Here is a 26,036-nt window from a genome sequence, read left to right on the forward strand (position 1 = left end):
CCCCTGCAGTTGCATATGATAAATCGCATGCGATTTATTGTATGCAAAACTTGGCACATCAATTGATTAATCGTGTCAGAGCCCTCCCGGGGAGCTGCCAGGGAAATCAGGCATGACTTGTCCTTAGGACAAGTCAAATTAATATATGGGGACCTTTACAGCGTCATACCTGCCAACATGACCCTCCAGGAGGGACACAGTGGACTTTCCTCTCCATTTATGATTGCTGTCACCTGTGATGAAACATCTTTCTTATCACTTAACCTGTTTAAAACAGGTGATGCCAATCATACATTAAGGGGGAAGTCCAGAGACAGAGCATTGTGTCCCTCCTGGATAGAGTCATGTTGGGAGGTATGCAGCATTGCAACTCAATCTTGGTGTCTCTAAACCCACCATTGGCAGCCCCCTATATGCAGCACTGTCAGCGACACACCTGGGTTCTACAATCAACAAGCAAATATGACAAAAAAATATTTTCAAATTTGTTTATTCAAAAAAGCTAACAACACACACTGTGTACAGACAGCTCTGTGTAGCAGGAACTTACAGCTAATGGTCACAGTCAAAACATTTAGTAGTTTTTCCCTTTGAAACCAACCATACCTTCCATGCAGATGTAAAAGTGGTTCATTCAAACAGATATCATCTGCTACCTTTTACTTTATCATTTTCAGGAGCAATTCATAACATTGTAAAAATGATCAAACATTCATTCACCAGGTCTTTAAACAATAGTAGCCGTACTAGATATTGTTAAACTAATCTATACATTTAGAAAATGTTGAAAAGGGATATTTCTAGCTGCTGGAGGGTGCACAACAAAGCACATACCCACATGTAGCCTAGAATCACTTTATTCTAACATACATTTATAGAGAGAATATTGTATTGCAACAATGCGCAAGTTTCTATATTACAGTATATCGCTTGCAGAAATGTTGTGCGGAATTAAGTTTTACTTATTTGTAGGAATGAAAATGATAGAGCACAGAAAATGCACCACAACTGGTTTTGGGGGAGAAGCACTTCAGTATTTTTGCCCGACCCATCACAACAGGTGATGGGTAATCATGGCTAGCTCTAGGATCAGTTTGCCAGCAAAACCAATCTAACGGGCACAAATATAAATGATGGTCTGCTTAGTTTTGGACTGTACTGTATAGTGAGAACTATGGCCTAATTAGGGACTAAGGGCCCTACACATGTAGGGGGCCCACTGAGCATTATGAGCGATGCTAGATTGGCAGAACGCTCAGCATGATCGCTCAGCACACAGCGAAGCGCCAGCAAAAAGCTGAGCGTTTTGCCAGTGCCAGTGTCCTCCATTGAGAACACTGGCCCCGACCAATTAAGAACCAGCGTGCTGGTTAACAATCGCTATGCCCCTACACACACGGCGATGTAGGGGCATTTTCTTAGCGATGTAGTAAAATCGCTCAAAAAATGGCCTGACATTGTCCCGTGTATAGGCCCCACTGAACTTTAAATGGGTTCTTACTGGATTTTCAAAGACTAGATTTTCCCTATTCATATTATTTTCTTTCTACTACAACACACACAATTACATATATACACACAACAGCATGATGATAAACTACATAGGAAAATGACAACCAACTAGACAACCTAATGTCTAGTATTCACCATTTTACAAATGTAATTCACTGGTAACCTCTCTCAATAATAGATGAGCTAGCGGATATTGGTCACTGGTGCAGCTTCATAACAGCACATTAGGGGGTAGTCAATCTTTTTTCTGCCAGGCGAAAGAACGGCAATGTTTGCCAGATAGTATTCAATCACAGGTTTTTGCCAGTTCTGCGGCCATTTTCACCTATGCTGTTTCACTTTTATTTTTGGGGCAAATCAGCATAAGAGAAACCAGACATGTGGTTTTCCCCGAGTGCGGATTTTTTCGTCAGGTAAAAAATTGGCACTGAGGTTGAATAGAGTGAATCTAATGCATCCTAAAAACAAAAATCGCCAATTTGTTGCCTGGTGAAAATTCCTGCACAGATTGAATACCCCCCTTAGTGTTTTTCTAAATCTTCGGTATGTAGCATTTTGTAAAATCACCAGCAACTACAGGTAATACTGTATAGCATTGAACAAAGCGCTAGCTCATGTTATTGGACCATTTATATTATACAATGATTAGTTATTTATTATTATTATTATTATAAGAGTTGGTGATATGTTGTTGACATTAGAACAGTAATTTAGTTATGGCTAAAAATATAGCATGTGGTGATAAAATCATGTAGCTAAAATGAAACAAATGTTATCAGCACTTGCCACATATGTATATATATACATAAATATTTATAGATCTATAGATCTTCGTGTGGACACGTTTGTGTGTCAGTAAATTAGGCAATATAAAAATATTCTGCTATAAAAATGCCTGCTCCAGGCCAAAATTGTTTTCTGCTTCAATAAACATCTACACTTTTCTGGAGCCCTTCTGGGTTTATTTCCTCTATGCACATTATCAAATGTTTTAAAACTTAAATGTGAATGTTGTGTTATACTGACAGTATATCAGTTACATATTTAAACTGAATGTCTTTTAGGCCCATGTAAAAACTAAGCACAAACAATTATGGTACATAAGAAAAAAAAGCAATTCAGCACTGCTAATTTATTGTGATACTTTTTTAATTACAATCAGGGCCGCCGAGAGGTATGCCGAGTCCAGGTAAATTTGTGGGGGTATGACCTAATTGCGGGAGGCGTGGCTGCCTCTCACGATTATGCCACACCCCCAAAATGTTTAAGGTGGGTGAAAACAAACTGTAAAGTCAAGGGGGGAGTGTTATTGCCCGCCCCCCCTCAGCAGCAGCACACACCTACAGCATGTGCTGTGCTGACAGCAGGCTCAGCATCAGTTCTCACGCAGTCATTGAGATGCTCATGCTGAGCTGTTAATGTTTGCTGCTACCCGGGAGGGGCAGAGGGGGAAGGTCGGACCAGGGCCCCCGCCGGGCCCCTCCAGCAAGCCTGGGCCCGGGTAATTAGTACCCGCTCCCGTCCCCTTTCAGCGGCCCTGATTACAATATGTTGCTTATATGAAACAGAACAGAAAGTATTCTAGCACCACTTAGACATACTGCATGTAAGCTTTGTGAGGAGAATAGATAGTATGAAGGCTAGGGTCCACAGGAGGCCCCACAATAGTGTAGTTGAGAGATGTAGGACTAAAAGAACCGTGACAGCAGCAGAAAAGATGACATATCTTATGTACCAGACCAAAATGACAACAGTTTATACTATTAAAGAGATTAAAAGCAGCATGAGCAATAAGATGGTGCTATTGTAATGCTTAGCAGCAGTTACTTATATTTATTTCTCTTTAAATCCTGATTTATGGCTGGGATTAAGAGGGTTTTTTTTTTTCAATTGTAACTTTAGAAATGCTATCGCTAGGCCTCTGGGTGACCAGATATTATTCCTGAGATATTTCCTTGAGCCAGAAGTTAACAACTAGGCAGAGAGATGAGAAAAATTATCTATTTCACACTTGGTGCCAACGTGTGGTAAAATGTACATGAAATGGGGCCAAAGAACGTGGCAAAACAGGGTCAAATTAGAGTCTGTTTGGCCACGTAGGAACAGGTCTACACCATGCAGAGAAGCCTCCATAATGTCAATATGGACAACTTCAAATCTTACCAAAATGGTCTGAGACTCCGAAATGGATGCTTAACCTTGTGTAGGGCAGCAGGTGACATGTGTGTGTCTAAAGTACATGATCATGAATTAGCTACAGCTAAAGATTCCATATATTACAGTATAAGCATTGTACTTAAATTGTATGGCATTTTGTGGAATAAAAATCTATCAATTTTGTGGAAAGCAATTCCATCAGATTCATATTTATAGAATGCACCTTTCACACCTCAGAAACATCAGTGGTCCCTTGTTATTTACAAGGCTGCATTTTAATCAAAATGGCTGCCTTCACTGTGTGACAGAAACCGATGCACTTCTAGTGTGCCCGGAAGAAATTAGATTTACCTCAAGTGGGTGAAAATTTCTAGCATCAAAATATATTGCAGTTCTAAAATCTGTGTGTGCTGTACATTTTACAGAATATTTTTATTTAGAGCATTTTAAATGATTTTAAGATTAGAAAATAAAGCAATTTTGGATTTTTATGGCACTTGACTGAAGCTAGAACACAAAACAATATAACAAATAAGAAAATATATTAATGAGATTAGTATATAAATGACTAATGATCATTTCAACATTACAAATTTGTAATAAAAAATCTTGTAAAATGTAAGTCTTTTTGGTGCAACACATTCAATGAATCTATGTGTGTTCTGCTATTGTTAAACTGCATGGAACCCAGAGAGCTTATGCCTAAAACCGGTTTCCACGGAAAACAAAACTTTTTAAACTGAAACGCAAACATGTAGTCTTATGAGCCAGATTTGCATCATAATTTCTTTAATGCAATGCTATTACGGAGCATTAATGGAATCTCATATTGATGATGTAATAGAAAATTGTTATTATACAACACAAAAAATAAAAGTAATTGGGGGAGAAAGCCTAAAAATGTATTGGTAGAATGCAGCTCCAAGAAAGATTAGCCCTCTATTCGGTAGCCTGTGAGCCAAATGGCTTCAATATATATATATATATATATATATATATATATATATATATATATATATATATATATATATATATATATATATATATATATATATATATATTCTCCCACAGCCATTTCCGATGGGGGAGATGGCTGCGGGGCCCTATTCAATGCTGTCTTCCTAGACAGCATTGAACAGGGGATCTCGGCAGAATGTGCCCAACTTCACAAGCAGTTGGGCTCGTTCTGCCGAGAACGTCCGGTAATTGATAAGCTCCCAGGCACGGCTCACCAATTCCTGGCCGCTTCTCACAGCCAAGCCCCCTTCTTGGCACTTGGCAGGCGGAACATTGAATAATGCCTGCGAGAGGAGCGTTGAGCAGGCCGAGAAAGGGACAGGGTCACGGCTGTTGGGCCAGCCCAACAATTGAGACCCGATATTGAACACCCCCTTTAGACAGCAACAAAATCAAAGTAAAATAAAAAAAAGTCCAAAAATTCACAGCAGATAACATGTATGAATTACTAGTGTCATGCAGAACCTTATTGTCATTTTTTTTGGTGATATTTTTGCTTTTTCTGATTAAGCAGCAAAGCTTTTAATAAATTCAGCCCTATATTAAGCTTAGCACTAGAATAAATAACCGCTATTATACACAGTGTATAAGTCATCTACTCAGATTTACAACCCGCCACAGTGTTAAGTAGTATTAGGTAGTAGTATATAATTATAAAGTCTCACTGCCTTTTCACTACATAGCAATACACTAATGATTCTAAATTCTGCATTTGTAGTGTAAGTGGGGCATGCCAGTTTGGTTATCCCTGGACAAATGCTGTTCCATATACAATGGTCCTTTCGGAGAGCAGAATTGCCGCTGTCGCAGCTGGGCTGCAGCAGACCCAGTTTTACTGGGTAGATTCAATGTAGCAAATGTCTGCAGCATCAGACATTTTACCAATAAAAACAAAAATATACAATTAGTCAATTTATCAATAACTGCAAATGTTTATACATTTAATAAATCTTATATCATTTTTAATTATTTTTAGCAGCTCCCTTCACAGGTTAAAATATTGCGAGGAAGCTGACATATATTTATTTGTAACTCTCTAACTAAGAATATTTACAGTCGCTAAACATACACCATGTCAGCAAAAGGTATATAGTATACTGTACAGGTAAAATTCAGAGAAAACACAACTCACACCTGCTAAGAATCTGTTTGACAGACAACAATCCAGATCAAGATAGAGGCACATATTAAACCAATGAAGCATTCAGAAATGATAGCCATTTATCTGATGTCTATCTATGTATTGTACCGCTAGAATCATGTACTAAAAATGCATTTAGTTACATTGTGAAAAAGCAGGATCACCTGTGGAACATAACAAGGACTACCTCAAACATCCATATTTGGTTCCTATCTCTTTAAAATGTTTAAACCATTTTAGAACGAACACCTCCACTTGTACTCTTTAGAACAGTGGTGGGGAACCTCAGGCCCGGGGGCCGTATGCGGCCCCCTAGCCGGTCTGAGTGGCCCTCCTACCCACCCGGCGGCTTTGCCGGGAGTCAAGTACAGGGGACTTCTTGCGAGAGGTTGGTAGTTCTTGCGAGATTCCTCTTAATTAACATCAACTGGAGACTGTCAGTGCTATTCAGGGGCAGCCACCAGACCGTGGGACGGCTGCAGCAGGATAATTTGTAAGATACATTTTTACATATGGCCCCCAAAGGATTTTTCCACCATACAATTGGCCCTTGGCACAAAAAAGGTTCCCCACCCCTGCTTTAGAAGGTTTAATAAATCTCCCCCTAAAAGTCTATCTGCCTTTTGTTATTAGAGGTGCAGTTGCCATTGCTTACATCTAAACATCATATTACAACATTACTATATGATGAAAAATAAGGCTTCATTAGTCAGACTTGGACAGTATAATGTGGCATATGTTGCTTAACATACAGCCACTGTATAGGAACACTTCTAGGCAGGCAGCCACCCAGTCGGTCAATCCACTGGGAACTAATTTCTCGGTGTCCCCAACTCCCAGTGAATTATTGTCTTCATTAACATCTGCATTGATGCCTGTATGGAGTGTAATGAGTGGACACACTTTAATGAGCTTGTTATAGGTACCTTGTGCCGAACATAACCCTAGGAACATCTCATCTGTCACAAAATATACAGTAGATAGAACACATCAGTCATTTATAGGCCTATGGGTGAATTTTGAAAGCCAGAAGCTCCTCTGAGTGCATGTTGTTAAGAGAACGCAAGTCTGCTAACTTCAGGAGGAGCCTGGCAAAGGTGGAGGCCTCATTGGGATGGTTCTTCATGATTAAAGTCCTCAGTGCACGAATCAGCGTTTCTTGCAGTGCTTCCACAGAGTTTACGTTTTCAATACCAGATCGATCTATTTTAAATGTGAGAATAAAATAAGTATTTTAATTTTCTTTTAACAGCACATATACAATGGTTAATGCGTTACAAATATAATGGTGAGTGCAATGCTTTCAATAAAGGGAAGGCGTATAAGACATGTTTATTTATTTTCTCATGACAAATCATCGGGAAATTGTGCATCACTCTTTGGGCCTTATTCTGATCGGTGCGGCCGGATCCGAATATGCGGCCAGGCCCGTGCGTGCGAAACCCCGCCTTCCATACGGATCGCCAACTCCGTCCGTACGCGGTAAGAAGCTGGCCGAACGGACCGCACGTGTATTTTTCACAGAATACGCCTCCTCCATCTCAGGGAATCTCCCCCATCATTCGATGGTCGCAGACCATCGAATGCAGGACCGAGTGGTCCACCAGCTCCCGCAACCTCAGACCACACGGACATTTTTCCGTGCAAAAGCAGGCATCTGGGCGGGCAGCTGACATCCGGCGATGTCATATGTCCGCCCCCTACACGTGCGTCACGACTGCATTACCATACGTACGCCCAGCGTTTGCATAGGAACGCCCATGAAACGCGGGGCGTATGCATATGGTAATGAGCCCAAATAGCCCTTCACGCCCCTCTCCACCCCCTGTTCGGAGTGTTCACATTTCATGCGGGATTTGGCCATACGCCCCGCTCGCACATGCGCAGAGACGCCTCTGCACATGCGCAGACACAAAACATCGGCAGCACGAACGCACGCGGATATTACTGCACCAACCAGAATAAGGGCCTTTATTTTCTAACAAGTTAACAAATACATTTAATAAAATAGCTTAGGTTTTCCATAATGGAGTTTATGGTTATTTACTCTTTGAGTGCCAACATTACCGTGAGAGATCCTCAAAATATCTGATAAAAATGCCAGCGCCACTCACAGCAACTGTCCTTATATAAGTTTAGTTTAACAGTGCGCCCACAAAAATAACTGTCCCTGTGAGCAGAGCTGGCATTTTTAACGGATATTTTGGGAATCTCTTACAGCAACGTTGGAACTCAAAGGGTTTACTACAAATGTTTGCTTGGCAATTTTCACACCTATTTTGACAAATTTCCTTGGCACTCAAAGGGGTATATTCAATGGGGGCGGCGAGGTTTGCCAAAAACAAGCCATCCTCGCCGTCTAACCCCCCTCGCCGTATTCAATGTTCCGGCAAACTCCTCACAGTCATATGGCCACACTTGCCGTTTCCACCTCGCCTCAGGGAACAGGCGAGTGAAGGGGAAGCCGGTGTATACTCTGACATCGCACTTCTCATCGTTTAGCTCCTCGCCCACATTGAACATACTGTACCCCAAAAGGGTTAATTATTATTTGGACAAATCGTTATTTCAGCAATTTTAATTGGAAAAAGGTCCCTTATCTCCAGAATTTACAGCCCCATTCCATATTCTTCCTGTCATATGGGTAACATAAGATCCATGTGTCATATTGTAGGCACCATACTGAGCATTGAATGTCAGCAACTACAGCACAAATACCAAAAACTTATTTTAATTTTGTGCCACAAGGAGGATCCACTTAAATGTATGTGAATGATAATGTACAGTATCTTAGCCTCAGCTGTATAACAAAAGCTCTGCAATCCATTGGGCTCAGAACCTCACCCACGTTTTGAAAAACTCATTTTTTTTAAAGCATACCATCAACAACCATGGCTCTGCAGGAGCTTAATGTGCTGTAGGGAACCTGCAGAGGCTGCAGTGATTGACCGTGAGGGGCACCAGGTGATCATCAACCATTGGACATTTCTTATCTGCAATGGTATGTGTCTTTTACTAGCAACCATAAGGTGATGTTATTTATATATGTGCTGGGAGCTTGTTGATGCCACATGCTAAGCACTTTCTGGGTAGTATTGACTGGTCATAGTGAACCACAACATGCTCCTTATTTGTAGGTATCATAGCTTGTAGTAAACTCTGCTGTGGACAGATAATACATTTTACCCCAATATACACAACGATCAATACTGGCCCATACATATGCTGCAAAAATAGGGCCAGATTCTCTAAGCTTGAAGAGTGATAAACAACCAGCTCCTACCTGCCATGTCACACACAGTGTTTGAAAAATGTCAGACAGGAGCTGATTGGCTGGCTGTATCACTCTCCATTTAATAACTTTTCAAGCATAGAGAATCTGGCCCATAATCTGCTACTAATACATTTTACTGTTTGTGTCAAATAACTGTTGGAAGATGTATCAAAACTTGAAGAGAGAGAGAGAAATAACCTTCTACCTGCCTCTTCAAAACGCAGCCTGTAACACGGCAGTTGAGATGGCCATACATCTACAGATTTAGGACCTTATTCAGGTCCGTTCGTTCGGACCCCTTCCCTCGCAAGGGGTCCGATGGTGTGAGTCTGCACATGCGGTGTCATGCACGGTCTCATGCAAATGCCCCGATGACGCGGGGGGCGGGCAGCTGACATCGCCTGATGTCAGCTGCCCGCCCACTTCCTCCCGAGCGTCCACGCATATGTAAGTGACTTGAGAGCACCTTCGCCATCATTCGATGGTCGCCGACCATTGAATGATGTGGGTGGATCCCCCTAGGCTGCGAATGGATGTTACCGTGCCACCATTCGCAAGGCAGGGTTTGGTGGACTCACAAGGCTGCGAATTCGCAGCTTTGCGAATCAACCAGAATAACTCCCTTATTGTCAGATCTGGTTGGTTGGAACAAAAACCTGGTAATATCTGAATGACAGTTTTCCAGCATTTCAAAGCAAATGGTCAACTGTGATTATCTTTTATCCATTACCAGGTATTTGTTTTAACCAGCCAACGAAGACACATCCCCTCGCATGTGCCTGCAGCAGAAGAAATTAAATGATTTCTCCTGCCATCGCAAATACAAGTCAGTGGGGACTGACTTATATTTGCGGGCCGCTGGGCAAAGACGGCTGGCCTCCCGCCTGCAATCCCATGGGAACACCCAGCATTAGCATGGGGACACGCATGAAACGCTGGCCATTCCCATGGGCGATACCCAAGCCTTCCGATACATGCCCCCCTCCCGCCCGCACCACTCCGTGGGATTGGCCTGACGACATTGTAATTCACTGCAGCTGTTCACAGTTGGGGTAAGCGCCTGTGCAAGAATTGGGGCAGGGTCAATTTCGGTTCACTCTGAGTGAACCAGAATTGGCCCCATTGTGTAGTGTGTACCTACGCTAGATTGCTCAGATCGCTTCAGTATGATCGCTCAGCACACAGCGATGTGTGAGCGCTGTGCGCTGAGTGATCTGTCAATGACTGATTAATGCCCAGGGTGCTGGATATAAATCGCCTGGGTATAGCGACGTGCGGGGCCGTGCATCGCTATCACTCCTACACACGGAGCGATGTAGAGGCATTTTCTAAGCGATCTATCGTTTAGAAAATGCATGTATATCGCTATGTGTGGAGGCCCCATTAGATGTTGTTTGGTTAGTACTTGATCTTTTCCCCCCATGGGCATTTCAATAAAGCTGTAAAACATATATCTAAGTTTCTTACCGAACACCTTGTATAAGGCAAAGACAGGAAAAAAAGATTTTTTTTCCCCACAGGATTATGTATTTTCATTTTATTACATCATGGAAGAGTGTGGGGGCCACCATGTATCTGGCTTTCAGTGAGTTGTTGACATGAAGTGGTATACATGTAACGGTGTGTTTACGCCTCCAGTATAAAATTAAGAAGCAACAAATAGTAATCTGTAAATTGTCTCCGGGGCAGCGTCACGACAGGGAAGCTGAGCTCCCTCAGACCGGAGAGGGTCATTTTGTAATAGAGCTTTGGTAGCTGTGGGCGATCAGATTTTCACCAGTTTTTTATCCATATTCTCTTTTTTTTTTTTTCACCCGACTCCATATAAAAAATAAATGGGGACAAAACCATATTTAGAAAATGGACAGCAAAATAAAAATGCACACGACCAAAAACTAACAAAAAAAACCCCTGCTATATGTATTTTAAGGGAAAACCTAAGCGAAGAACATTAATTGCATGATTAACCCATCAAAAGAAGGATGAAGAGGTTGTCCAGCTCATTAAATAGGGAGGTCTTTCCCACAGAGCCCCTCTGACATTTTACACTATAGGGGACAGTGGCTTGCAAAAGAATCACCCCGATAAAAAAGACAAAATCCCAAAGTCTATAATTAACCACCTCTTACTAATTTATAAACAGCAATTCTAGATGGGATCCAGCCACATGGTTGACAGTTATGTTGACAATCATAATGTTGTCATCACAATGTCGACCCTAGAATGTCGACATGGTTCAACATGTCACCAGACACCATGTCAATATGTTCACAATGTCAACCGCTTTCATGTTCACAATGTCAACCGCTCAACATGTTGACATGGTGTCAGCCATACCTGACCCTCTCCATGCGGGAGAAAATGCTCTGTTCCTGGACTTCCCTGGTAATGTATGATTGCCATCACCTGTGGTGAAACACCTTTACCTAGCTCCCCACAGGTGATGGCGATCATACATTACCAGGGAAGCCCAGGAACAGAGCATTTTCTCCCGCATGGAGAGGGTCAGGTAGGCAAGTATGGTGTCAGCAGACACCATGTCAACATGTTCACAATGTCAACCGCTCTCAAATGTCAACTGCTAGGGTTTGCTGCTGGGAGGGTTAGTGTTAGAGGTTGATCATATGGCAGACCTGACCAACCAATGGCTCTCAAGGTAATGCTGAAATGTTGTCAGGGCATGCTGGGATGTGTAGTTTCACAACAGCCGGAGAGCCACAGGTTGGCTAGACCTGGCATATGGGGTTATAGGCTTAGGCACTAGGGGAAGGGATTAGGTTTGGGGGGAAATACCAGAACATTGCTCATTTACAAGGCTGCTCCCAAATTGCTGGTCACCTGACCCCAGGGACCAGAATCAGGGCGTTGACATGTCACCCATGTAGACATGATGAATGGGTCATTGTGGACATGCTGCATATCGACATCACAGCCTATGAAGGGCTAACAACCATAAAACAGAAATTGGATCCATATGGAATTATTTGTCATCTCCTGGAGAAGCCAGTACTGTTTTATTAACAAGTGCCACCAAGTTAATGCAGTATGTCCAAGAACATTTAATAAACAAAAACTACATTTATTTAATAATCATGTAGCGATCATAATAGGCTTTATGGCCCAAAAGCAATAAAAAAAAGTTTCCCTATCATCAGGAAACATCAAAACAATCTTGGCAATTAATGGTCATGTGATACTGACTGGCCCGCAGCAGTGAGTTTACTCTCCAAAACTGACATTTCCAGATTCAACCGTGAAGGTAAAATATTTTGTTCAGTGACATAATGTTTCACTTATATAAGGTTGTAATGTAATCTGGTGCAGGTAACCATACAATGATAGTTGGTCAGATAAGCCAATGAAAGGACTATTCTGAACATAGGCTAGAGTACACAGCTACAGGCATAATTTCGCAACCACCAAGCCCTGAAGACACTGATACTGCAGTTTAGGTACAGTAGGTGTGAATACAGACTAATGATTGCACCTAATAATGTTAAGAAGGAAAAAAAAGAAGAGATATGTGTTCTTCAACTTGACCACTTGTAATGATTTGGTATTTAGATTATTACAGCCTGGAGTGTATTGCTCTGATTTATATTACTGCTTACATTGAATGTGGGCATCACTGTGAGGTATAATGACCACTCATATACACCTCACTCTTCCCATGTAACAATGCATTGTTCTTACTGCCCAGGGTTATATGTAGTTGTTACATAATACTAAATTATTATATGTATTGGGTAGAAAGAAAAAGTACTCTCTTTTTTGTTGGGGCACTCTTGTTTAAGAAAAAAAAAATATTTGAATCGTATCAATAGAATCAGTATACAATAAAGGTGTCCAATATATACCCTGCTGTATCCTAAAAATGGCTCTTGCTAGGCAGAAAAAAAGTGGGGAGTGATTCCCAGAAAAATGGATAAATCTAAAATGTAAGTTTTATTAAAGCTTGTTAAAAAAGGACATATATACAATTAAAGGTACTTGTTTCCTAGCACGGCGCCCGTCGGGTCCCATCGCATACCTCAACTTAAGGTATGCGATGGGACCCTACCGACCCGATTTTCGGGCTTTAAACATGTTTTTAACGCACTTTGAAAATTGCAACCAATGTAAAAAGGGTCCCTGAGACCCGATTTTACATTGGACCCAATGTTAAATGCCCCCCAGACCCGATTTTTAATTGTAAACCCACCCTGATGCTGAATTATGTGAAATGCCCCCCCATTGTTAACGCCACGCCACGATCAACGTGAACCCGAAGCGTGGCGAGTGCAGGCGGTACGTGTCCTCCGACCTTTTCATACCCCCACTATCCACATCGGCATGGAGTTGATTTTATATAGTGTGGCGAGTGCAGCGAGCCACCAAGCCCGAAGCGTTGCGTCCGTTCGCCGCCACACTATATAAAATAAACTCCACGCCGACGTGGATAGTGGGGTTATGAAAAGGTCGGAGGACGCGTACCGCTGCACTCGCCACTCTTCGGGGTTACGTTGATCGTGGCGTTAACAATGGGGGGGCATACAATGAAAAATGGAGTCTGGGGGGCATTTAACATTGGTTCCAATGTAAAAAATCAGGTCGGTCGGGTCGATCGCATCGCATGCGATTTGGTTGCATGCGATGCGATTGACACGATTTTTGCGACCCGATTTCATACAATTAAAATCGGTGGCGCCGTGCTAGGAAACAAGTACCCAATTAAACATAAATACAAACAGAGAAACAAAAATGTGCAATCATCTGCATGCTCAGTGCGGTCACTCAAAGCATATTGGTAACCTGGGTTGTGTTTTCACACCAAACTGTGGGAACAGGCATATTGAGCATACACGCTGAAGTTCGTTATATATCAATAATGATATCTATATCCTGAATATTGTTAACGATATATATCCCCCATTGTGTACCCAGCATTAGAGGAGCCCCTGCTGACAGGCTGTGATAATGACATGTTAAGGCTAAAGGATCCAATGCTTGGATAAAAATGACATCAGCATAGTGACTCGATTGTCAGGTCTTGGGCTACCTCTGTGATCCATGCATTGTATCCACCCCGTCCAGTTGTACCCAAATGTAAAGTACTACATTCTGCAATGTACTAGTGTGAAACAAAGGAGAAAAAGAGAGTTCTCAATTTTGAAAAGGTAAAAAAAAACGGGTGTGGTATAGGGTTCCGACAGTCGTGATCCTGTCATTCATTAGCCCGACGTCGGGATCCCGACTGGCCGGACTCAGACAGCATGGCAAGCGCAACAAAGCCCCTTGCGGGCTCGCTGCGCTAGCCACCTATTCTATTCTCCCTCTATGGGGGTCGTGGACCCCCACGAGGGAGAATATCAGGTGGCCGTAGTGAACCTGTCGGTGTTTTAACAGTCGGATCCCAATGTTGGGTAAATGACTGTCGGGTCCCCGTCCGGCACCCCAAAAAACCTATTGATTCCAAGTGAATTAGGCAATGGTTGTTCTCTATGGCCAGCTAGGAGTGAATCCAGTGGATGATGCTTATGCAGAAAAGGTCATAGTTGAACAGCATGAAAATCCTGCATCTCACCTAAGAGAGAATCTGGGCTTCTAAATTAGACTATGCGGCCATTAGGTCACATGAAAAGGTCGGCATGTATTATGTCGGCATGGACAAAAGGTCGACACATGAAATAGGTCAACATGAGTTTTTCAACTTGGTCATACTTTACTCTCCCAGTGGGCACAGACGGAGAATACAATGGTGTGCCGAGAACAGCGAGGCACCGTGACCGTAGCATGGCGAACACAGCGAGGGAACCCGGTACACTTATCTGGTGTCCAAGTCGACCTAGACACCGACTCATGTCAAGCTTTTCCCACGTCCACCTAATGTTGTTGACCTAATGACCCATACCCCTAAAATAGGCTATTCCCGGATTAAGCCAACAACACTACATTGGTGATAAGATGGTCTGAAAAAGAAATGATTAGCAGTCAGCGAGGTTCTGCGGCACGGTATATGATAGATATCACAAGCAATTTAGAGAGAAGAATAGAAAGTTTCCTTCTTTCCTTACCAGCAGAGATAAGGACAACGGCTGTAAACAAGCTCATCTCCTCCTCACTGAGCAGCAGAGCACTAAGCTTCTCGCTGAATTCAAAAACAGAGTTCAGCAGCTCCCCGGCACCCATAGACCGCAACTCATCCACACTGTACTTCTTCCCACTAAGAAAGGTGACAGTACGCTGCTTTGCGTCAAACAGTGATGCAAACCGTACCATCAGTACCTGGCAAAACAAAAGAGAAGATGGTAACATCATTTGTCACATAAGAGAGGAAAATGTCACTTTTGATCACTGTGAAAGAAAATTCGTAGAATATGTTTCACGCTTTCTTTGACATTTTTGTGCAGAGCAAACCTTAATAGAAGTACAGTGCTTGCCACTGCAAAGCCATCAATCTGGAAGAAACTGTATTAGATGCAAGAGAAGTGCCGCTATTTTCTAGATAGTTGAAGTAATGACCTTTTGGCTGAATCAATATTCAGAATAATGCATCCTATTTATTCAGTATTCTGTATTCTCACTGATCACACTGGTCTCCAGTGAAAAGCATTTAATGAACATCAGATCAGACCACAAGATAGCTGCCTCTGGTAAATCTACATAACCAATGCATTTTAACCTGGTACAGGTTGAGTATCCCATGTTGAATATACTCGGGGCCTGAAGCATTTTGGATTACAGATGATTCCATATTTTGGAATATATTTATATTTCAATGAGGTATCTTGAGGACTGGACCCATGTATGAACACAAAATCCACTTATATTGTATAAACACATCAAGCACATGAAATATATTTATTTGTGCATGGAACAAGGTTTTAAAATGAAACCAAGTTTGAGCACTAGCTCAGGCACGGAGTTTAAATGCTAAGCAATCAATTATTTAGTGCCACTTACATATCATGCTCCAGTAGTGCCAGTTTTACATCATGCCCCCAGTACTGCCAGTTACAGATGTTCCAATAAGTGCTTTAAGCAACAACAACAAAAACTACATTCTGGAAACTATGGTTATTGGAATAATTTGGATAACAGAAATCCAGATAAGGCATACTCAACCTGTATATGCTTCTTCATTGGACTAACCCCAAGAAACAACCACATCTATTTCAACATATAATTATGTCCAACCCATAGGGTCCTGGCACCAAGAATAAAAATATCTGTAACATGCTGCTGAATCACATCTCTTGGTGATCGTGGGAACTGTAATGTGACAATCGTACGTTTTACGGAAAACAGGCTGGCTGGATCCCATTATACATATGGATACAACCTATTAAAAATGATGATAGAATTGAAGTAATAAAATATAAATAGATATTTTTACATTTCACAATAAAAGCAAAAATTTCAGAAATTCATAGGGAAATTTATTAGGATTTGCTGATTCGCAATCATAAATGGGATTGAATGGGAAATAGGAATCCTGAGAACTTAGCAGCTTTGTAAATTTACTGAATTTGCGGATAGAAAATATCCCTGACCCCGTTCCTAACCAGATTAAAAAAATACGGACGATCTTAGTAAATTTACCTCTCAAAACTTTTTGGACTATATAATATGGTATATTTGGCTATACTGCGCAAAATTGATAAAACAATATTTGTACATGAAGCTGATAAATCACCGGTTTATATTCTCACCTCGAATGTTCCAGCCTTCAGCAAGTTGACCTGATCGTACTGGGAAAGGTCTTTAAATCCTGGAATGCGCTTGGCAAATTCTACCACCTCTTTCACAGCTGGGGTGAAACTCATTGAGAACTCCTCCCAAATTTGAGGTCCTGCTTTATTTGGGTCCATGAATGGAGTCATGCTCATGGGACAGACCTGCACAATGTATAAAATACTTGGTGAGTACAGTCCAGTGATTATTCTAAACCCAATATTCTATAATAATTACATCAATATATAACTTACAAGCTATAAGCCATACCCATAATTCAACTGCTATATAAAAAAACACAATTGAAGTGTGATTTTAGTTTTGTTAATTAAGGATAGTTTTAGTCAATTTAATCATATCAAATAATGGGACAAATAATGGTAGAAATGCTATCATGTGATTAGACTTGGGGTTTAATAAACGCAAATGCTAGAAGTGATAACAAACAGGAAAAAAAAGGAACATCTTTGTACCAGATGCATTCGCCTTCCTCTATTGCATGCGTAGCCATTCATGTAGTCAGCCTGAGATACATCAAACATGGCTGCTTTATTGCTTCCTTTGTAGAAGAAACCATTAGAAATGTTTATATTATGTTCATTATGGTAACAAACAGCATGGACGCTTGCATAGCCCATGGTGTTCTTCCCCCTGTGCTGTCCATTCATATAATTCTGGCTTTCATTAACAGGACAGCGAGCAATAGTGTAACCATTATTGAAGTGAACATTGTTATTATTGTTAATGTGTTTTACATTATTCATTCTTCCTTCAATCAGATGGCTTGCTTCGGCTTTAATTTCAGAAGGCTCCTGGTTGTACATGAAGGTCTCTCGGTGAGCTCTAGTTACCGTACCAATGACATCTTCTTTGCTAACATCTGAAGACGGTGGAGGTAGCGTGGGACGAGAAGGAGGAGGAGGAAGAGGAGGCGTAGGGATTTTTTCTGGATACTGCTGAGCCTTGTTCTCCAATTTCTCTTGAACCGAACGGGGCATGGGTGGCACAACGGCTGGTGAAGCTTGGTAATCTGGAAGTGCTTCTTGGTGTCCGGAGCTGCCAAACTGGCTGTTCATCATGGTCTTCATGGCAGACTGCATTTCCATCAGCATTCGCTGCTTTTCACGCTTTGGAATGCGACCAAAACGAACAGCTGTCCAAGACGGGACATGGAAACAATGAGAGAGGGAGAGAGGATTACGTTAATGACATGCCCAAAATACAATGTGCTAAGGCTTAGAAAGAATTACCAACTAGTCAGCTCCTTTAAATTTGTCTAACACTGCCTGTAAAATGACAGTTAGGAGCTAATGGGCAGGTAATTTATCATCTCTTTCCATGGTTTGGTATATAGGCCCCCGATGTCAATTATATTGTAAGAAAGATCCTTGAACTAATGATGTGCCTTTATTATAAACAGTTCTATCTGAAACTAGAACACCTTGAAAAGTGACTCTGACAAAACTACTTACATTGTCCTAGGGAAGCTTTATGTCCTACAGTATAACATGGTATACAGATACATGGTTAATTTCTCTGTATACCATGTTATATAGACTATAGTGTAAGTATTGCAGGTGAGGAAATTCTTAGGAGATGTTGCCAAGGTTTGTAAAGGTATCTGGACTCTTTAGCTATAGGGTCACTATATCCAAAATCAGTGGAGTAAGAGGAATCAAATTTCTAAGGTGTATGCCAAAAAAAAACCAGCCTGCGTCTGCAATCTAAATTAGGTACTTGTGTATAAAGAAATACCGGAGGAACACAGAAGGACATAGAAATTAAACATCCTCCACTGAAAATTGCAGAATTCTGCAGTGAGTTACCTAACCCAGCATCACCTACAGTCTGCAAAGCCAGGACAATGAACTCCATACTGAACCAATCTCTATACCAGAGCCATGGTTCCTCAATCCTGTGCATTCCCTATTCACTCTGCATGCTTTCTGCCCCTAGCAGGGTGTGTTGTGGCATGGCCCACAGTGCAAAGCTGTTAGGGGTCAAGGGTGCAGGTGGAGGGGGAAGAGGAGGATAGGAGGGGAGAGAGGACTACTTTGTCCATTCTCTTTACCTGCTGCCTCGTGTCCTGACCATCCCTGCCATGCTTACTTCTTGCCTCAGGTCTCCTTATCTGCACCTCATGTCACCTGTCTGTATCCCCCTCCCTCTAGATTGTAAGCTCCTTAGAGCAGGGCCCTCCTCCCTCCTGTTCTCACAGCACTTTTCTTGTATTTCAACTACAGCTCTCTTACTCATCTACAATCTATACCTGCATCTATTCTCATTCACTTCCTTATATCTCAGCTGTATTGTGTACTAAGAATTGTGCTTTAATTGTGTTATGACTAGTTCTGTGTACCCTGTACTGTTCTTTTGTGTTCTATATGTACAGTACTGGCTGGTGCAATCACCATGTGGCGCCGCTGATTGGCTGCCTGGGTGCTGCACAGCTCAGTAATGATATGTTCCCCAAGTCTGTGTCCCTCATCAGAGTACATCTAGTATATATATCAGTACTGTTACTGGCTACCTAGCTGGCTGTGCAATCACCATGTGGCGCCGCTGATTGGCTGCCTGGGTGCTGCACAGCTCGGTAAATATGTTCCCCATGTCTGTGTCCCTCATTAGAGTACAGATATACAGTTTATATATATCAGTACTGTTACTGGCTGTGCAATCAACATGTGGCGCCGCTGAATGGCTGCCTGGGTACTGCACAACTCGGTAAATATGTTCCCCATGTCCGTGTCCCTTATTAGAATGCGTCTTGTGCATATCTGTATGTGTGATGTATATCTGTACTGCCATTGTTGCCTGTTCCTTGTACTGATAACCCTTTGTATTGCAGTATGTGCATTGTTATTTTTAATGTCTGTAAAGCACCTTGAGTCCTGTTGGAGAAAGTGCGCTATATAAATAAAACTTACTTACTTACTATTATCAAGGCGCCTAATTTTCTTACGTACGGCACCGCAGGAAAATCGCATCGCATCGCACGGGCCATTTTAAGGGCCATGCGATGTGATGCGATCCGATTTCCTATGTAATTTATTCACTGCTCTCTTAGCCCCGGGGGATCGCATTGCGTCTACCACTTATATAGGGTGTACGATGCCCTTAAATTACCTATACAATGATATCATTGTATGACATACAATGAGGTTTTAGGCAACCCCCCCTATCCACGCCACCCGAAGCGTGGCGAGCGGCGGCGGAACGCGTCCTCTGACCTTTTCATACCCCTACTATGCACGTCGGCGTGGAGTTGATTTTATATAGTGTGGCGAGCACAGTGAGCATGCGCTCAGGCTCAGTGGCTCCCGTGCTATATCAAATCAACTCCACGCCGACGTGCATAGTAGGGGTATGAAAAGGTCGGAGGACGCGCTGCGCTCGCCATGCTTCGGGGTGACGTGGATAGTGGGGGGTACCTAATAGCATTGTACACCCTATAAAATATATATAAGAGAGCACTGAATAAATTACATATGAAAATCAGATCGCATCGCATCGCAGGGCGCTTTAAATGGCCCATGCGATGCAATGCGATTTTCCTATGCAGAATACCCCACTAAGCAAATAGCTTAGTGGGCGCCGTGATAATACACAAGTACCCTAAATTATCTGCAAGCTCTCTCTCTCTTTGTACGCAGCCATTGGGACTGGCAAAAGCCATCAATGGACATCTCACTACAAATTCAGGTGGCTGCCGCATTTGCATTATTTTACATTACATTTTAGGCCCATAGTCCGATCTGATCGCAGTAGAACTTTGTTCTCAAAAATGGGCAAAACCATGTGCACTGCAGGTGGGGCAGATGTAACATGTGCAGAGAGAGTTAAATTTGGGTGGGATGTGTTGAAACTAAATTCTAAATTGCAGTGTAAAAATAATGTGGCCAGTATTTACCCTGCACAGAGACAAAATAAACTCACACAAATCTAACTCTCTCTGCACATGTTACATCTGCCCCACCTGCAGTGCACATGGTTTTGCGAACAAATTTGTACTGCGATCAGATCTGAATAAGGGCCTTACTGTGAACACATTCGCAACTGTAGCCGCAAAATAACACGGGGTAATTCAAAACTCTGAATAAGGCCCTATGTCATAATAGGTACAAATACAGTTATAAATCAATGTGTTTTTTTAGTGGCCTGCTTTTAGTAGAAAACTGGGGTCATAAGCATGTAAAAGACACCTTACGCTTACATACCATCTCTGGACATGCCGACAGACAGACACTTCTTAAAGCGGCATTGCTGGCAGCGGTTGCGGTTCATCCGCATGACAGAGCAGCTCCCATTCTTGAGGCACTTTTTGTACTGGATGTTTTGTTGTATGCTTCGTCTGAAGAATCCCTAAGAGCACATGAAATTCTACTTCAACATTTGTACTTAACAACGCCCCACAAAGACATAACCTACATGGGTTCTTATGAAATAAATGATAACTTAATAAAACAACAATCTATAATTTGTCTATAATATACCACAAATGGTGGTGATATAGCTTCCCCCCCCCCCCCCCCCCCCAAGGCATTGGGCATAATGCAGTCCTTAACAGTCCGTGTTTTTGTTTTCGGGTTGGCTATTGCTAGTATGATCTTGACATCAATGACCTGGTCTGTTTCCTGACCATCCATGACTGACAGTGACCCTGAATTTCAATTAAGCTTAATTTGAACCTGAGCTGCGTGTCCTGATCTGTGGCATGTGTTCAACTTTATGCATCTCTTGTTCCTTGTATGTGGGACTACAACCTGTGAGCGCCTCGCAGTAAAGTCTATCAACTCCTTGAAAAGGTCCCTGGCAAAGACGGCATATCAATAACATTTTGCCCTTCAGTTAAGAGAGTACAAACTTCTAGTGGTAGAGAGGGCGCACACTCAAGGCCTATAGATATCAAGTTGTAACTGGGGTCAGTTGGAAAATTAAATGTGAGTCTCAAAAAGGGGGCATGGCCTCACACCCCCAGTATCGCCAGAGATGATAGGCTGCTCCCTGAAACTCGTCTGCATACCCTGCCGACTCCTACACTGTAACAAGAGCAGAGTGGTGGTTGTTTATCACTCTCCATTTTATCACTTTAGGTGTCACATTCTGTGGGGTAACACCAAAATATCAACTCAGTGACTGGGAAATGGGCGTTACATGCCATGCATTAACTCCCATTTCCCAGTCACTGAGTCCTCATTTTGGTGTTACTCCTAAGAGTGTGACAGCTAAAGTGATAAAATGGAGAGTGATAAACAACCAGCCAATCAGCTCGTAACTTTCATGTTACAGTGTTTGAAAAGTGTCAGACAGGAGCTGATTGGCTGGCTGTGCATCTGGCTCATGTTTTTATATGTGAAACATGTTACAGAGGTGAGGAACTGATGTGTTTTTGGAAGTACAATTTGAGTTGGAAAACATTAGCATAGAATAGATAAGGTTACCTTACAGCCTTCACAGGCGTGGACTCCATAGTGGAAACCAGATGCTACATCTCCACACACTTTGCAAAGGAGTATCATTCCATTGAACTCTACAACATTAATGCAACATGGTGAAAGTGAGCAGTTTGTTTTCAAACAAAGATATATTAAATAAGAGAACAATGCAAGTAATCTCATCTAGTACTCCAGCTTCTGCCAGTCAGAAAACTATAAAGGTATTAAACCAATAGTACAACTACAGACTTAAAGAAAAGTCATCAGCCTGATGGTCAGCAACATGGAGTTGCAACCCCATGCTGAGTAGCTTGTGACGCACTTTGGGGTCAGGACCCCTGGTGAGAACCGCTGCACTAGATGATGGTGTCTACCACAATATCATTAATGATACTGATGGTAAGCCCGGGCAAACAATACACCCCCCCCCCCTCGATTTTGTTTAAGGATATCGCTTAGAAGAGCCAGAGCGATATCTTTTATAAAATCATCTAGTGTGTATGAGGCGTCACATTCCCTCTTCTGTATGATTGCTTACATTAGTTATACAATATATGAATACAGCAATAAGATACGGTCAGATGAATATTATGGCTGAGATATAATTACACATAAGCTGCCATTGGCTGTTCTCATTGTGCTGAAAACACAGGGGCTGTTCGGGTGGGGCCACATGTGTCAATGTCTGCATCACATGATGTCAGCGCCCACCCCAAATTTGGCAATCTCCAGATAGAAGTCAGTCCAGACCAGGGCTGGGCAACACCGGCCCTCCAGATGTTAGTGAACTACACATCCCAGGATGCTTTGCATTAGTTTTGCTATGTGGCCATGCTGAAACTGATGCAAGGCATGCTGGGATGTGTAGTTCATCAACATCTGGAGGGCCGGTGTTGCCCAGCCCTGGTCTAGACCATGAAAAACCGGTGAATAATTTTTCACCCGTACGGCCGCATGCGAGGGGATGTGTAAGCCTATACACATTACTCACAGGCAAATGCAGGGATTCGTGCCGCATGGGGGGGGGGGGGGCGAGCATTTGGTTGGACAGCATTTACCTGTCTGCTAGGCTGAAAACTTACGCAGGCCCAAATTTACAGTATTCCTATCTCTACTGTATGAGATCAGCCTGGTGACAAACGCTGCAAAGTCACTGGAACCTGTCACCCCTACACTCATATGTAGATGGGGAATGTCACTATGTGCACACTGCAGCTTTAGTGCTTTCCATTGTGGCACTAAGAATACTTTTTCTGAAGCAGCTCAATACAAATGAGAAAAAGCAGGCTTTACACAATGCCTATTACAGGTTTGCGGAAGCACTTACTAGAGGTGACTCCTGCATGGCCTTTGCTTAGGGTTTCTGCACTTGTATAGGTTGTTGTTATGCAGAGTGTGTCCACCTGCTGGTTCCTTGGAGTTTCCTCAAGGCTGGAACGGAGACTTCCATTGGAAAGGTCACTTCTACTGTTACTCCCGCTGCTCCCACTACTACTCCCCTCAGAAGCAGAGCTGCTCGGGGACGATGGCAGAGAGGAGGATGGTGAAGACTGGAAACTGCTGTTGGAGCTCTCGCTGTGGCAGGAGGAAGGGCTGGAGGCTGAGCTTGAAGAACTGATGTATGCAATGACACCACCTAGGAAACACAACGCATAACCAAATCTTAAGTCCTTGTGGTCAAGTATAAAGCATCTTTAATAGCAGACTTAAAGATAAAACATATGTAAAGGCAATAAATGGAAAAAAATGCATGTGGGGAGGTCTAAGCGCAACAAGTAAACAGCAAGTAAAAAAGCATGTGTGACAGTCTGACGGACATTGGAAAATTAAGTACATGAATGCCATTTATGGTGTACAATGGGCATTTAATAGGCATGCAGAGAGAAGTGATGGCATGTTTGGCTGTCTTACAGGCATGAGCTATGGTTGTAGGGGCAAATAGGGACATTTTGGTAATGTGTGGGTTAAGAAATCTTGTGGGGTATCTGGGGCATGTGGGGAGGTTTGTGGGACATGTAGTGGGCCTGATGGGCATGTAATAGGTTTGTGGGGAGAGCTGATGGCATGTGGGGATCAGTCCGATGAGCATGTGAGAAGGTCTGTTGACATGGGGAGCCACTTGGAGGGAATATGAAGAGGATGGAGGGAAATGTGGAGCTGTGAAGAGAATGTAGGGGAGTATAAGCGAAATGTAAATGGAATATGTGGTGGTCTGGGAGGCATGTGTGGAGGTCTGATGGGCTTCTAATGAGCATGCCTGGAGCTCAGAGTGATGGATGCTTAGATGGGCTTCTAATGAGCATGCCTGGAGCTCAGAGTGACAGGTAAAGGAACATGTAGGGAAGTGTGAGGGGAATGTAAAGGGCATTTGATGTCTGATGACATGTGGAGCCATCTGATTGGGATGTGGGGGAGTACTGGAACACAGGTTGCACCTGAGGGCTTGTTTGATCTGTGGCATGGTCTAAGAGCATGTGGGAGATCTTATTGGAATGTGGGTTATTTTTCAGCAAAAGGCAGAGGGTGGGGTCACCTGTGGTCTTTGTGTAATTTTTACAATTGATGGTAGCCCTAGTTCCATGAGTGGCGGGCAGCACAATAAATGTTTCAGAGGTAGAATGCAGTGGTGGTTTTCATACTGGTCATCCCTATACAATTTATAACAGACTGTACAAAAAAGATTACAATAAAAAAAATATATAGAATTGTTTATCATGTGTTTTGTGCACTCTCTTGCACAATATATTTTAAAGAATAAATAAACATTAAATGTTTTTCATTTTTAATAAAATCTAATACTAACAAATTTTACCGAAAACCAAAAAGGAGCCTTCTTGAGCCAAAAACCCACCTACTGTTTTTTTTTTTTTGCTCCAACCTCTATTTCAGTTACTACCAATAATAGTTAAAACAGTCATCTAGACACAGTGGAAGCAGTTGTGGGGTGAATTCAGGAGATAGAAGATTATTACTTCACAATGAACAAATGATATCGCAGCGGAAAGAATCTCCACAGCTGCTCTCTGATTATTCCAGCACACACTCAAGGTGATCAGTGGGCAAATGTATGCCAGTAGGTTATTGAGCATTAATCATTTCAGTATAATTTGTAAACAAACAGTGTATTATGCTGGATGTTCTCTTATGGGAATACGGTCATTGGGTCTACAGCAAGTTGGTCGACAAGCGTTGGGTCAAGGGCGACAGGTCATTATGTCGACACAAGCATTAGGTCGACAGTCAAATGGTCGACATGGGGTTTTTCACTGTTTTTTGAGCCGACAGGTGGTATTTCATGCCCTACCATCCACTAGGGTGCGGTGGGAGAATAAAATAGTGTGGCGAGCACAACTGTGTCCATGTCGACTGTCGACATTCAGGTCAAAAAACAGTGAAAAACCCCATGTCGACCTTTTGACTGTCGACCTAGACCCTGTCAACCTATTGACCTACCAACCTAAACCCATGTTGACCTACAACCATGTCGACATAATGCTTGTCGACCAACTTGCTGTAGACCCAACGATCCCACCCCTCTTATGATATGGTACTAGTATACAGGTGTAACTTATGGATATGGAACACTTTAACACTAACCTTACATCAGTACCCTGATAGCCACAGCCCAAATGTACAAGGAGAAATATCGGCCATTGCCAGTGCAGCGCTGGTAGCCTTTGCAGTGTGGGGGCATTCTGTGTTTGAGGGGGCTAGAACAGGGTTGCCCCATGGTGCAGGTTTCCCTGTTAATCAGAGGTGGAAGTACCAATGGTGCAGCAAGTGCAGT

The 26,036-nt window shown here is 42.5% G+C and overlaps 1 protein-coding gene across 2 annotated transcripts in view; it reads right to left on the reverse strand.

Annotated features, from left to right (window-relative positions):
- Positions 1 to 474: 474 nt before the first annotated feature.
- NR1D2 (nuclear receptor subfamily 1 group D member 2) overlaps positions 475 to 26,036 on the reverse strand; it is a 31,600-nt gene continuing 6,038 nt past the window's right edge. Inside the window, exons 2-9 of one of the 2 annotated variants that reach the window (XR_014475043.1) lie at positions 23,577 to 23,885; positions 22,256 to 22,344; positions 21,032 to 21,176; positions 17,288 to 17,967; positions 16,793 to 16,978; positions 15,155 to 15,365; positions 10,569 to 10,919; positions 6,897 to 7,030 (exon numbers count right to left, since the gene is read on the reverse strand). Coding sequence is in view for 1 of the 2 variants with exons in the window: in XM_083188738.1 (XP_083044864.1) it covers positions 6,834 to 7,030; positions 15,155 to 15,365; positions 16,793 to 16,978; positions 17,288 to 17,967; positions 21,032 to 21,176; positions 22,256 to 22,344; positions 23,577 to 23,885 (1,817 nt within the window). In the remaining variant the exon portion in view is untranslated. Of the gene's footprint in view, positions 7,031 to 10,568; positions 10,920 to 15,154; positions 15,366 to 16,792; positions 16,979 to 17,287; positions 17,968 to 21,031; positions 21,177 to 22,255; positions 22,345 to 23,576; positions 23,886 to 26,036 lie in introns of both variants that reach the window. The other variant, XM_083188738.1, reaches the window with a different exon arrangement.

This window comes from Crinia signifera, chromosome 5 (genome assembly GCF_055691185.1).
Source record: "Crinia signifera chromosome 5, ASM5569118v1, whole genome shotgun sequence".
NCBI classification, from domain to species: Eukaryota; Metazoa; Chordata; class Amphibia; order Anura; family Myobatrachidae; genus Crinia; species Crinia signifera.